This window comes from Aptenodytes patagonicus, chromosome 1 (assembly GCF_965638725.1).
Source record: "Aptenodytes patagonicus chromosome 1, bAptPat1.pri.cur, whole genome shotgun sequence".
NCBI classification, from domain to species: domain Eukaryota; kingdom Metazoa; phylum Chordata; class Aves; order Sphenisciformes; family Spheniscidae; genus Aptenodytes; species Aptenodytes patagonicus.
In genome coordinates, this window is record NC_134949.1 from 193781387 (window position 1) to 193796002 (window position 14616).

General features: G+C 40.3%; 1 protein-coding gene across 2 annotated transcripts in view; it reads right to left on the reverse strand.

Moving 5' to 3' along the window:
- The window catches only part of ENOX1 (ecto-NOX disulfide-thiol exchanger 1), a 382814-nt gene that overhangs the window by 33319 nt on the left and 334879 nt on the right, over window positions 1-14616 (reverse strand). For both annotated transcript variants that reach the window (XM_076363460.1, XM_076363466.1), the window contains one exon: window positions 10468-10652. In XM_076363460.1, the coding sequence (XP_076219575.1) occupies window positions 10468-10652 (185 nt within the window). The remainder of the gene's footprint in view (window positions 1-10467; window positions 10653-14616) is intronic.

Here is a 14616-nt window from a genome sequence, read left to right on the forward strand (position 1 = left end):
ACAATGCGGTGCCAGCGTGGCCAAGAATGCTAACAACGGAACAGCACACAGTGCCTCGAAATGTACGAGAAGCCCTAAAGGGAAAGTAGTAGCTTGCTGTTGTGTACCACTGTGCAGCCACAAAATACTCCTCCTCTTTCCTCTCCTCCTCCCCGCCCACAGTTCTTCATTGCTCCCCAAAAGGCAGTGTTACATGTGTACAATTAAATATAAATTATGGACATATCTAGAAGTGCGGTCACACACCGAGCCTAGCGGGATGGAGAAGGGTCTCAGAAGAAAGCACGGTTTCCAGCATGAAACCATCAACTTAGCATGCTAAGAAAAGAGAGGCAGATCAGAAGAGACCACTGGGCCTGAGGCTGTACTTAAGATACTGTAAGGCTGACAGAATAATGAAAAAGGAAAACCAGCATTTGCCACAAGTTTAGCAGTTATACTGCTGAATGGTCCTGCCCCTGCTATTTCGGTTATGGTTTTCTCTACAGCTGCTTGAAACGAAGTATGAAAAGGTTATAAAGACCTTAAAGAAAGGTAAGTAAAGAAGAGCAGACAAAAGAATAGCTCTGAGGTGGGAGCGCTGACTTTGATCACAGGTTGTGCAGGTAGTTTCAGCAAACCCAGCCTGTTCAGCCACGGGGAGGAGGCACAGACTCTCTCTCCCATTTCTGGAGTAGCTGCAGAGTGTCCAGAAAAGATCTGTGGCAAACTCTTCTGAAATGGGTATATCAGTCGAAGAAGGATGGTCTTACACAGCCTAACTGAGCCAACTCAGTTGAATGGACATCTTAGACACCTAGTGAACTCAGGCAAACTGAATTCTCCTATCCACATAATGTTTGGGGGCAGCATATTACTCTCCCCTTACTACCTAAAATGGGGAGATCTGATTCACTAGGCACCTAAAACGAAGGCAAAACTTATGTGCCTCAAATAGGAAGGCTGTATCCCAACCAAGGCTACCTTTTTCAGTCCCAATGAAACTAAGGCTTGCAGACTAAACAGTAACCCCAGGAAGCAGTTCTCACTTGTGCAAAAGTGCAGCCCTTTCCCCTAAACTACACTAGAATCAGAGATCTAAAAGGTATGGAATTACAGACATTGAAAGGACTGCAGGGTTCACCTAAAAATTAAAATGCTCACTTATGCTAGCAATTTCTGAGTTTTTTTTCTCTTTTTTTTTCCCCAAGTAAAACCTTGCTGTGTCTTTTCTAACTTTATTTTATAGAAAGAAAAAGAAGTTAGAGTTTGCCAAATGGGAAAGGACAAAAATTGGCAAGGAAAATAAGTGTTTCAAAATTCTTAGAAGCAGCTGTTCACAAATACAGAGGGGAAGAATGGTAAATATTTCTTTTCAGAATCCTCCTTAGGTAGAAGGAAAAGAAATAAGGCATCAAAATGAAATCTCAGGTACACAACCAATTGCAAAATAAAAATACAAATCCCTCTCCCTGTACTTCCACGGACTGTCTGGAAGAGTGTTTTTCTCTTTTTGTAAGACAGACAAGATTTCATATCACAAATGGCCAGCACATGGCAGGCTTGAATAATGAGAAAGTGACTTCCCAGCTGAGCAAATTAGTAACAAGATGCTGATGAGGCCAGACAAATCACCAAGGAAACAGGAGAATGTGAAAGACAAGTCAAAGAAGCTTTAGAAATGAGCCCTCAAGGAAGTTAGCCATGTTGCAGCAGTAAGGGCAACATACATGCCGTCCTAGTGTATGACAAGGCATTATTAAAATAAAGAGTATGACTGTGGATTTTTTTAAGGAAATAAAAAGAAACACATTATAACAGTGAAATGTTTTTCATCCTTCCCACCTCTCAGGGACCGCCTGTGTCATAGGAACTACGCAGATGGTGTTATTTGGATGGATCATGGGGTTTGCAATGATGAGAGACTCCAAGCCCTGACCTCCCTGCGCTGGGCTGGTGAAGAGCTGCACGTGGATCAACAGCCCAGCTCCTGCTTGTTGGGCATCCACCTGCAAAGTGAGTTTTCCTGGCTCTCTAGCCAGAGGCAAAGACCATGCTGAACATGTTAGCTCCACAGGTTAACCACATCAGAGGGGGCCGGGGAGCTGGACACACACCTGATGGGTGAATGCGTATGGTGGCACTACTGAACAACTCTGTCCAGCTGCTTCCTTAGGAAGATGTTTGCCATGCTCCCCTCCCCCTGCTATTACATCGACTGCAGAGGTCCTACAGCTTTACAGCACACAGAGTAGGAGCAGGCAGGACTGAACCCGAGAAATATGCTAAATGAGAAAACAGACAGATGGACACAGACACACTGAAACTACCTAAAGGGAGGTTACAGAGAAGGTGGAGTCAGGCTTTTCTTGGATAAGGGCTGAGGGTGAATAGACACATATTCAACAAGGAACATTTCTATTACATGTAAGGAAAATATTCCACACCACTTGAACAAGGGCTCAGGGAAGCTGTGGACTCTCCATCCTTGGAGGTACTGAGAACATAGCTGGACAAGGTCCTGAGCAAAACTGAGACAACTCCAGAGCTGCCCCTGCTTTGAGCAGAGGGATGGTGTACATGACCTCCAGACGTACCTTCTGACCTAAGTTCTTCTATGATTCTAAAGAATACTTAATAGATATCAGATAATTAGCGCTCAGTTTATTTTGTTTCTATGAGGCATAGTAATTCAGCCACACCATATACAAGAGGCAGTGTTAGGGGTTGGACAGGAGATGAAAGGAGAACATGGATGGTGCAATGAATGGCTTAAGAGCCAGTCTACAGCTTTCCTTTGCCAAGTAATTTTTAAGTATATCTCTTACTCCTCAAGACAGGCAAGTTCTCTTCGGTCAGCTATGGACTTTTGCAGCAAATGAGGAAAAGACCTAAGTCCTTAGTAACCTTACAGAATCAGTCCCTCCCCTCAGAAGCAGAATTCTCTCAATTTACTAATAGATACTTAGCGCTAGCATCAGGGATCCCTCTCTGGGATCTGACTTTCACAGCAGATTACACAAGGTCTTTGATTTTGATGGTGGCCTGTGGAGGCGAGAAGTCTGACCAAAGCCCATTGCACCTCATCAGTAAAGCTCCCTCCTACCTTTACTAAATGAGGTGATTGGCATATTACATAGCCCTTGACTTTACTGGCAATAGGTGAGTGGACAGGTGGGCTTACAGTTTGCTCTGATGCTGATCAAAGGAAGAGGGCTGATCCCAGATGAGCACCATGTTCCCTCTGCCCTCGTATCTGTCCTACCAGTCGGCACCTGGTATGATGCACAGTCAGAAGAAGTCATGGTCATCCATTTATCGCAACCTCATCTTCTCCAACCTTTCACCTCTACCTGTCCATTGTGGATACCTCCTCACCAGGCAATGGCACTTGAACTGTATGATCCCATCTCTTCTTTCATGGGACTGCAAATGAGCATGATACAGCATGCTATTTCTCAACAAACCAAATTAGATCTTTTAAATTTTTATTTCCTACTCAAGAAGAAATATTTTATTTATTTTGAAGGAGAATAAAAAGACCTGACACATTTTAATTAGAAGAATGACATTAGGGAAGAGAATCAATTTACCCAGTGTAATTCCCATTGAAGCACAATTCCTAGTAGTGGAAGCAGACTGTAAAACTTATGAGATCTGTCCTTCACCACCACTAGACTACACAAGCATGTTAATGAAGATATTAGTTTATTTCTTTCATATTTTAAATAAAATGTGTGCACCCGATTATTTCTCTCCGAACTGTTTATTCTTGCTGCCAACCTCAGTTTAGCTTTACCAGTGGTAGCAGGCATAAAGATGCTACCCTCCACCATCTTACCACTAGAACAGCTATCGAGAATACGGTGCTTAAAGCATCAGTGGGCCCTTATTTACACTTCCCCTAATATTGTTGAAGTGGTGGTGGCAGAAGTGGGAAATTAAACACTACTTTCAATAGTTTAATAAGGAAAGGTTGTTAAACACAGAGGAGAACCCATTTGGCTTGTCTGAGATCTGGTAAATAATTAGCACTTAATTGCCAGTTGCTCTTTTTTTAAATATAATCAGAAAAAGTAAGTATTTTCTGGAAGTTTGTACACGGACAGTATTGTACAGAGCCCTGAAAAGCACAAGGGAAAAAAGATAACACTTATGGGAACATTTCTCTCTGTCCTGGGAGCAGGCATATTTCTTAACCAGTTTCCAAATATCAACCATAGGGTGAGAAAAGAAGAGACAGGCCTGGAAGTGAACACCTGGACATTGGGTCCAGTCCCTCGAACTTATTTTGTATCCATTCCCTATAAAATTATCAGTATTGATCAATATTGCCATTACTACTCCAGTGCCACTTTTATAGGAAAACAGAAAGATTTAACTGGAATTCATACTGCAGGAGTAGTAATAAAAAAAACCATTTCCAACTAAATTATTCTGGTCTGTTTATTCAGCAGGTAAAATGCAAATACAAGGGGTAATGTTTTTTATTTCGTTTATTTACTCTTCTTTTTAATACCATATTTGGAGAAGAATCAGTTTAAAGTTGTGCGTAAGTACATTGGGTGGGTTATAGGCTGAATAGATGTTTGGTGAGCAAAAGGTAGGTGGATAAAAAAAGACTACAAATCTCCTCTGCATTTAGGCTAGATTAATAAATATAGCCATAACATGCTCCATCTATTCAACAATGCTGTTAATTTCAGTGCTAAACTGCTACTAGAACCTGTATATTTAAAGGTAAATGTTTGTTATAATGCTCATGGCACTCACGTGGCACCAGATCCAGCAATTTTCAGCCAACAGCATATGTGTCTGTGACTTCTGACATTTCAGAAAGCTTGTATGTGAGAGAAAGGAATGGCTGTGACAGTTAGCAACATCTGTGAAGGATCTGAGAGCTGCAGACCTAAATGCCAGCTGAGGCTTATTGGATTTTAATAGGTGGCAGATTGGTTAGAAGAGTGATGTGGAAAAAATGTCTCATGATGCCCTGTCCTACTAGCTAGACTGAAACGTGCTTTTCCTCCCTGCTCCCACTGAAAGAGAGCGGACCATGGGAATAGTCAGTTCTTCCATTACTTGTACGAGAAAAAACTACTTTTCATATAGGATAGGAGAGGAAAAACCTGAGCAATGCCATCTTTGCTTGCAGAAAAAAAATTCTGCTAGCTCAGTGAGGACATCTGAAAATGGACTAGCTCTGCTCCAGTGGCAGGGAATGGTAGAAATCCAATTTATTTCAAAGGCAGCACAGTGAGGCCAACGCTAGCTACCTCTGTTTTTTCTACTCAGAATGGTTACTATACATTAGAGGTATGATCTTGCTTAAAAAGCTGAGAATGACTCCTGTGTCATCTCACTTAGACAAAAGGGTCCTAATCTGGCTCCTAGTGACCATCCATACTGTGGAAGCTGTGTGCACCCCACAGTCCTCATTACCAAATATGTACCCTGGCCATCCTCCTCTGAGGGAGCAGTGGGTGTAAGGAGGGAGCTGCGATGCACTCCAGTGGCTCTTCTCACCCTCCCAATCACAAGGTGAGGCATATCACAGACCAAACTGTCCTTCCCTGGATGAACACTGAAAGCCTGAAATGACTGCTAGTCATCTGGCATTTATCAGAGCCCTTTGAAATAAGGTGTGTAAGTCTCAGATGCACGTGCTATTTATTTTACATGCTAAATGGTTAGTAAACTGCAAAAGCTAGTCCTCAGTAGGTAGGAAATGTCAGGAGCAGTGTGGCCTTTGCAGTAAGACCTCATGTTGCATATAGAACAGCAAGGACAGGAAGGTATTGAATAGGCGATGATTAACTGTGCACTCTCTGTCTGCGGCACTGAACAGGGAAGGGTCTCTGAGGTATACGAAACAAAATACACAGGCGGTAGTTCTGGCAATTCCTGGCTTCTGAGTGCTCAGGTTCACAATCTGCATTGCTATTTGAATGAAATTGATACTGTTTGGGGAAGAAAAGAAGACAAGACAAAAGAGGACTTTCATCACAGTGCATCGGTGACACCCACGTGGGTCGTCAACAGGGCCAGAATAAGTTCAGCCTCCTGCTGAGACATCCTGAGCTAACAGCATCGGTGGCACCTGCAGCAGTGTATCAGCCTTTATGTCAGTCCTACGCCTACCACCCACGGCTGTTCCTATTGTTCTTGCTTTCCATCTTGAGATGGAAATTTACAAGAGGCACGAATTTTACAAGAGGCACCCCCATGCATCCCCTGCTCATGCAATAACCCCACGGCTAGGCTTTAATGCATCACAGCCAACGAAGGGGAGCTTGTGCTGTCGCTGGGTGTTAGGAGTATGAACCCGAGCTCAGCTAATTAATCGGTCTCTTTAGGGGTCTGGGGCAATGAGGTGCCTCTTGAATGTCCCAAATACACCCCGGCATTTGCAATAGCAGAACTGTAGGCACTTGTGTACATTTCCTGGAGAAAACATAGGTGGAAGCATGGTTTAAATGAGGATTTCTGGATGACACCCTTGCCTGCAGGAGCTTAAATTCAGCCTATCATGCTCAGGGAGTTGTGAGAGGAAAGAACATTATCATACATTTACATGATGCAATGAAGCACCGTGCAGAATTACCAGTCTATTGGCAAATGAACCAGTTCAGGAATCAGTACGGCTATGCAAGCATGGCCCCATACCTTGGCCAATTAAGCCTGATGAAAAGGTGGAACTAACTTGTTCAGTCAGAGAGCCGTGCTAAAGGAGGTGTGCTCTGTAGACTTAGGACTAACTTGAGGAGTAAAACATTGCACTGATGGCTGTGCTATGGAGGTGCAGTGCCCGGATGACCAGTAAAAAACTAAAATTTACTTGGATATGTGTTAAAGAGTGACATCTTCTATGTGGCAAACTGACATTTTTCAAGGGCTTGTAACGTTATCACTTTCAGGCAGATTTTATAAAGGATATGGAAACCACATCATTAATTCAATAGAGACTCACTGTCAAATTCTGAGTCCTTCTTTCAAAGCATAAAGATGGCAAGTGCATTTCCTCAAGAATTTTCTTTGGTGGACAAAAAACAAGAAAAGCATAGATTTCACGCGTTGTTCTTGGAATAGCTGAAACATTTTGATGAGAATTTTTTCAAAAGAATTCTGCTTGCCACTCCACATGGAATATGCTAACCCAAATGGATAAAAATTGGAGAAATTATATACCCACTGAAAACTGAGTCTTATAATGGCAAGCATTAAGCAACACCACCAGGTGATATTTTCTGCATTACCTATAGTCATGTATCTGGTAAAACATTTCAGACAAAGAGACAAGGTTTAAAAAATTCTTACAGCTGTGCTGTGAAGTATTGTAAAAATAGTTACAACTAAAACATCCCCTTCCTTATGATCACAGACTTTCTCAGAGAATACCAAACACTGTTGGAAAAACAGAGCCATTAGAAAAGGGATCTGCTTAGTATGTGTGTTCTCATATAGAAATAAATTGAAGGCAATACCACCTATGCAGCAGTGACAAGTTAATTCAATTTCCATCTCAAAATCAGGTAAAGTGCATCTCATTTGTTACCATGGATACAAGACATTATTTCCATTTGTTTGAGATCTCACAGTGGGTATGAAATTAAACTGTGACACAATTTTATGGAGGAAGTTGACTAAAACCCCCATAAGTTCAATGTCATTAGTCCAAAGGATTTTCTTTTTTAGACACAATAAATAAGCAGGTTGCTACTACTGCCCATACGGTATACTTCATAAGCGAATATCTGTGTGATTTTGCTGATGCTACTTTGGATCAGTAGGAGTGATGGAAGACAAAATAAACACTCATTTCATCACTCCTGCAAATGTGGGAAGGAATCCTGAAAAACATCCAGATGGTAGAAGTACATGAAAAATACATTGATGTTGTGTTATTTGCTATTGTTTGGAACAAAAAATGCCAGAACATTGTTTACAAAAAAATTTCTTGATTCTGAAAATGCATCCACTTTTTCTCAGATAAATCTGCTTTTGAGGCTGCAGCTCACATCACTTGTTCTCTCATTTTCAAAGTTAGAAGAAGAAGAGGTGTATGAAAAAGCGGGGGAGAATGAAGAGGAAAGAAGGAGGAGGAATACATTTTTTTAATGCTGACATATATGCAGGGTTCAGGAATTCCATGGCATTCAGTTTACCTTGTCTGAAATTAATTTTAATATATACAAAAGGATAAGAGGGAATACAGGTCTTCTTGTTAAATTATTACTGCTCAAGTCCTGGTTATATGTTTAATATTTCATAGAGAGACCGATTTCCATAGATGCTGAGCACCTGCTATACTGACAGATTTCAGCTAAGGTTGTCATCTCAACATTTACAAAACCAAGCTGAGATAAAACAGTCTACCTAAATCAAAGGTTTATTTCTAAATATTCATGCATGAACTGCATGAAAAGCACAAAGGTTATGGGATGTCATGACTATGGCTAATCATTGAAATCCAAAGCCATCATCCAGCTGCTTAATTGACTGATAATTTCCCACCAAATATTCTGGACTCCACCTCACGTGCTTCTGTGTTGCTGCCCTCCTCAGCATATTGTCAGACTGGATTATCTGCACTGTCTTCTCCAGCTCCTTGGGCCATCTCTAATTATATCTCATTGGGAGTTAGTAGGTCTGACCCCGAGATGGCAAACTAGAAAAATGCAGAACCTCACAGCAAAATTGTCACGAACATAGAAACTCTCAGAGGAATAGGGACTACAGTGTCCATTGCTAGCTGAACAGAGAGATAAGTAAGTTGCTCTCTATTATTGACTTGCATTATCAACATTTGCTTGAATTTACAATAGAAATCTATTTATAGTGTACAGACTTGATTATCCTTCTTCCAGTCCCCAGGTAGGAAATTATAATAATGCAAAATGAGCGTTAGGGCTCTAGCATTTTGATTTAGTAGTATTTTGTGCCCACTTTTCACTAATTTTAATGGAGAATTAGCACCAGGCTGAAATTTAGCACAATATTTATATATGCAGTTAAATTTAATGAAGCCAGTGATATTTAAGTATCCATTCATATAAGGATAAGACCGTGAATAGACCTCAAGCATATCTAAAGTATCCTGAAACCTCAAGTATTTCTGATTAATGACTTCATTCCTAAGTTCGGGAAAGATTTTATTCCTGAATTATCAATGACTTATTTTCTATTTTTCAAATATTTTGTTCAGAATTATTCCACTATACATCACCCTGATTTTGTAAAACTCTGAGGCTTAAAGGGGTTTATGTTCATATAAACACACGCGTAGGCTTGTCTTGTGCTCTGTTATTTGGTGTTAGGCAGGATTTGCAGACTTGTTGGGTTCGACGGGTACCGTGATATCCATGCAATTCCTAATCCAAGCAGGCAGCTCCTATGTAAATGAATGTCTCCTGGTTTTTGTCATTAAAAAACAGCTTAGTACAATCTGGAAGTGGGTACGGCTTGTCCCCTTCTGGAATCTAATAATCAGGAGTGATAGAGGACTGCACGCGTTGCTTCAGGGCACAGATGAAGGAGGCAAAATTAACCTCTGCAGTGACATCTTAAGAAACTCCATTCTAGATGGGAGCCCAATCCAGTGTCATGGTGAGCCACTCTCACCCTTGTGCTCTGTCACGTAGCAGCTGAATACAAGTGCCTGGGCAGGAAAGGGGTTATACACATGCATGTTGAATGAGAGCTGCTTTTGTGTTCCATTGACACATATGTGTTATGGACGTGTCAGACGAAGCAGTGGGAGCAGTCTGGATGTGCTTGCCAAGACTTGCCCTGCATAACATCAGGAGCACGCTGACAAATAAGGCAGAATGGATAAGATAAACCGAATGGCCCCCGCAGGGACACATTGCAGTTTCTGTCTGACTGGTGTCAGAGAAAAAGCTTTGTTGCTGCACTGAACCACTTAAAAAATTGCCTGAATGAAAAGGTTACATCCATGGGTCAGCATAAATGATAAAGCTCAGGAGATAGCATTGGCGTTGCTATTGACTAGCAAGTTAGCAGAAGGGTAGTCTGGACAAGCTGGAGATGTCTCAGTCATCCTCAAACAAGAGTCAGCAGAAAAAAGACAGAGCTGAGAAGTGGAGATGCATCTAAAGGTGCAGATGAATGCAAACGAAGGCACCACAGAGCACTGACTACGCTACACTGGGCAAACTTTCTTGAACTTTTGTGCAGAATTAAGGCCAATTGGATTAAGTGAGGAGAGTAGTAGGGGATGTACTGAAGTAATTTACTCCTAAATAGAACATGCATAAGGAGTTTCCTTGAGTGATCGATGGGTTTACAGTTTATGAATTCCTAAATATGTCCCCAATTCCTCCTCCCCTTTCCCCCCTCTAAAATCCGTAAGATTTTGACTCTGAAAAGAAATCAGGGCCTTCATGGCTAAGAGTCTTGAGTTCAGCACAGCCCCATGGTACCACTTTCCTAAAAAAGATGACCCGTGCTTTTCTTCCATAGCAATACCTGCTGCATGCCTTGCATCGTCTGCTGCAGGAACTGCAGCTGCTGGTCCTTCGTAAGGCTTTCTTCTGTTCGAAAGAGCTGGCCTTTCTCCTGTTTCAGGAGCTCCACTTCATTCCTATAAGCATCCAGCTGCCATCGAAGACTATCGTTCTCTTCCTTTAGCGCATACGCTTGGGCAGCTAGAGCTAAGAGAAAATGAAAATGTGAAGAAATCAGTAAAATGGATTGTTTCCTTACAAATAATGCAGAGGACATTGTCAGGGGAGATGACAATACAGCTGAAAGCCAGTGAGACGTTTCGGAGCTGAGACAAGACCCAGCAGAGCTGAAAATGATTAGGTTCTGGCAAAGACTGTTGCTGGGAAGTTATTTCCTGGGACAGAAGGAGCCATAAAGCGACCCTGGATAATTCAAATGCTACTTGCAATCTGGCTGCTAAATTTAGGCTTGTATTTTAGGAAGAAACTGGCATGCGGTCCAAGGGTAAAGCACCCACCAACTTTACAACATTTTCCCAGTGATGTTATAGGAAATGATAGAACCGCTTAATAATTATACTAGTGTAGCAGCCAGATGTTCCAATCAGATCTGTGCTAAGGAATTTTGACTACGTAAAGTTGCTGGATTTTATCCCTTGAGAGAGGAAACACAGAAATTCCTCTCCAATCTCGCTATGAGCTACTTCGTAGCAACGGTTATGAGGAACCATTTAGACAGAAAAATGATGTAATAGAGTAAAATTATATAAAATGCAAATGCTCAAAAAAAGTGTTGGCACTACAAGAATATTACTGCATTAAAGGCATTGAAAGACACTTAAGTCATTTCCTTAGGAAGCTCCATTTGGCCCCTTTTCAATTTAGAATGGCATTTTTATTATCATAACTGATAGCAGGTGTTTGTGAAGAAATCGATTAGTATGCAGGGATGGAAATTACATTTGCCAAATGACTTGCACAGTCTGCAATATAAGCTAAAATTTGTGTAGCAAAAGGCAGAAGGCTATAAGGATGTACTAGGAGCATTATTTAAATAAATTATCTGAACATAAATACATATAGGGAAGCATGGCATTCATTACTTTGGGGATGTGGTTATCATCCTATAGAAGAACCCGCCCCTGGTAGTATTTATACTTGGCAGTAGCTGTGGTCATTTGGCATAGCAAACTACCATACTATACTATTTTCCTTCTTGGAACCTAGTAACATAACAACATTACAGAGCAGCTGTAATTAAAAAACAACAATCTACCATAGCCAATTCTATCAACATTTGGTAACTGAAGCACATAACTGATTTACATTCCTGATTGAATGATTTCAGGCTTGGTATCACAGAATTCTTTCTTGCCCACCTATAATACCAATATGGTTAAACTCCAAATTATAGGAAATTGTATATTAACTCCATTTAATGTTAGGCCTCTCTTGACTAGACCTTCCGCAGATAAAAAGTCCCCTGTTCCCCATGATAACATGATTCAACATGCTTGTGAAATTATATCAGCACTTAGATAGAATGTCACAGTATTTCATTACCAATAAAAATGTTTTATCTTTGGTAGGACAAATCTACCTTTTTCGCAGATAATTGTTACTAATTTTAAAATAGTACAAATGCATTATCCAAAATAAAGTACAGTTAGCTACAATTCAAATACAGACACAGATTAGTTATTGTGCTTAATTTGGATATTCTACAGAATCTCCCTGGAAGATTTAGCAACAGTTACAGTATTGTTACATCAAATTAAATTGTTCTGAAAAGCATGTAATCATCCTTCCATGACAAAATTTACCCTCAAGAAATTGCAATGATGAGTCCAATGGGCAAACAAGAGGATGAAATCCTTTTTTTTTTGTAAGAGCCAACAAGCTATGCTAAAAGAAAAAAAAAAAAAAGGCCAAGCAAATAAAAACCTCAGTCTAAGAAAAACTCAAGTCAAAATTAAATGGTTTTGGTTAGAAAGAGCCTTTAGAGATCATCTAGTCCAACCCTCCCTGTCACGGGCAGGGACATCTTTCACTAGATCAGGGTGCTCAAAGTTCCACCCAACGTGGCCTTGAACACTTCCAATGATGGGGCATCCACAACTTCTGTGGGCAACCTGTGCCAGTGTCTCACCACCCTCATGGTAAAAAATTTCTTCCTTATGTCCAATCTAAACCTACCCTCTTTCAGTTTAAAGTCATTGTCCCTTGTCCTGTCACTGGAGGCCTTGGTAAAGTCTCTGTCATTTGTATTCTCTTACTCATACCAATTAAACTCTCCCTAAATTAAAAAAAAAAAAAAAGCAATACTCAATTCCAGACAGAAACTGCCTATTCTTCTGCTCTCTGAGAGCACGAAAAGAGACCATCATGGGCATACTCAAGTTTTTATGGTGGCTTGGGAGCAGTAATTCATCTGCTGTCCATCACCTAATCCAGCTCTTAAAAAACTTCTGAGAGCTGCTGTATAAGTGGAGGGCGTAAGGCCTACGTACTTGTTAATCACCGTCCCCACTGAAATGTGGGTTAGGACCCAAATTCAGCCGAGGTTCAGGCTGCCCTGCCTGGAAAAGCTGCTGTCGTGTATTTTTCTGGGTCACACTACAGCCCAGTTGGAGATCTCCTTCTCCTTTTGTCCTCCTGGGTGAGTTCAGGCTATTGCGTGGGCCTAGGGACAGCACGAGAAGTCTGCTACAGGGGCAGCAAATTAGGGGGAATGGAACTAAATTTCAATTTAGTTGAAAAATAACTCATCCAAATGAAGCAAGTCACATTCTATGTGAGCAGTGAAGGTAACCACCCATTTTCCCTTTAGAAATACAATACAGCTTTTTCACTGCTAAAAAATTCAGAGTTGCACCTCTGAATTATTTTATTATTTTATTTTATTATTTTAAAATTATTTTTAGTATACTGTATTAAAACGTATATGACAAAAATTACATTACAGTACTATCAAGAAGTCCCATCCAAGGATGGGTGCCCCATTATTCTAGATTGCAGACACTGGAAGACGAAGGCTGTATTTGGAAGAGGTTACAATCTATTCTAAGACAAAATGGAAATATCCCAAACAACCTAAAGTGAGAGAATAAGAATACAGCAGAGATAAGTTTGTGATATTAGGCAGGATTCCCAGAGGTGTACAATTTCTTATCAACATTATCATATGCTCTGGTGATCTTCCCAGCCATTCATAGTAAGCAATTAAAGACGGAGTCCAAGGTAGAAATATGTCCTTAAATAAGGAGGATGCAACACATACAGAAGCAGTGCAACAGAATACTAAATTGTCACAAGCTTTTAAATGAATTAATTATAGATAAGAGTCCACAAACGATATGGCATTAAATACACGTAGTTCTTTTGCTATTTAATTTAAAGCTACAAATAGTCGGTTCCTAACGTGTGGACAGAGTGGTTAGCAGAAAAGGAGAACGTCAGACATCTGGTGGACCCCAGGGGCTCCAGCTCATTCAGCACTGGGTAACTGTTTTAAACAAAATCAGAAACATCCTTATGTTGACCTAACATACTATAATTTTAAGATATTTATATTTTAGTGAACTGGATTCTGGATTCAGACCAATGTCTCTTTTGATTCCAAACAAAATATCTATTATATATACAATGAATTAAAATTTAATTTTTAATTATATTTCATTTATAATAATTATACATAATTATATTATATATTATATTAAAAAGGCACTTCAATGAATACTAAATTAAAATCAGAGGAGAATTTTTGGGGAAAGCGAATCTGCATTTTAAAACAAATATTTTTCAAATTTTTACAGAAATTTTTGCTGTGACCTAATTGACAAAGCTAATGAATATTTTTTTTGTTGGAAAAAAAAAGTTTGCTCATCTCAATGCAACTTCTCATGCCATTTTAAGTTGGGTAGTTCAGATACTTATCTACAGAATCCCTCGGTGAGACATGCTAAAAAACATCTTAGGATAAAAAGACAATGAATTCTGGGAGCATTTACAGAAGAACTATATACACAGAAGGTAGAACAAAAGAAAACTCCAGCAAGAATCTCAAATAGTTGCCCGTGCTGCAAGCAGAAGAAAATATTCCTACCTAAACAAACACAGCTGGAAACCAGCTCAATATACGCTTTACAGCATTTTCACTGAGGGATGCAAA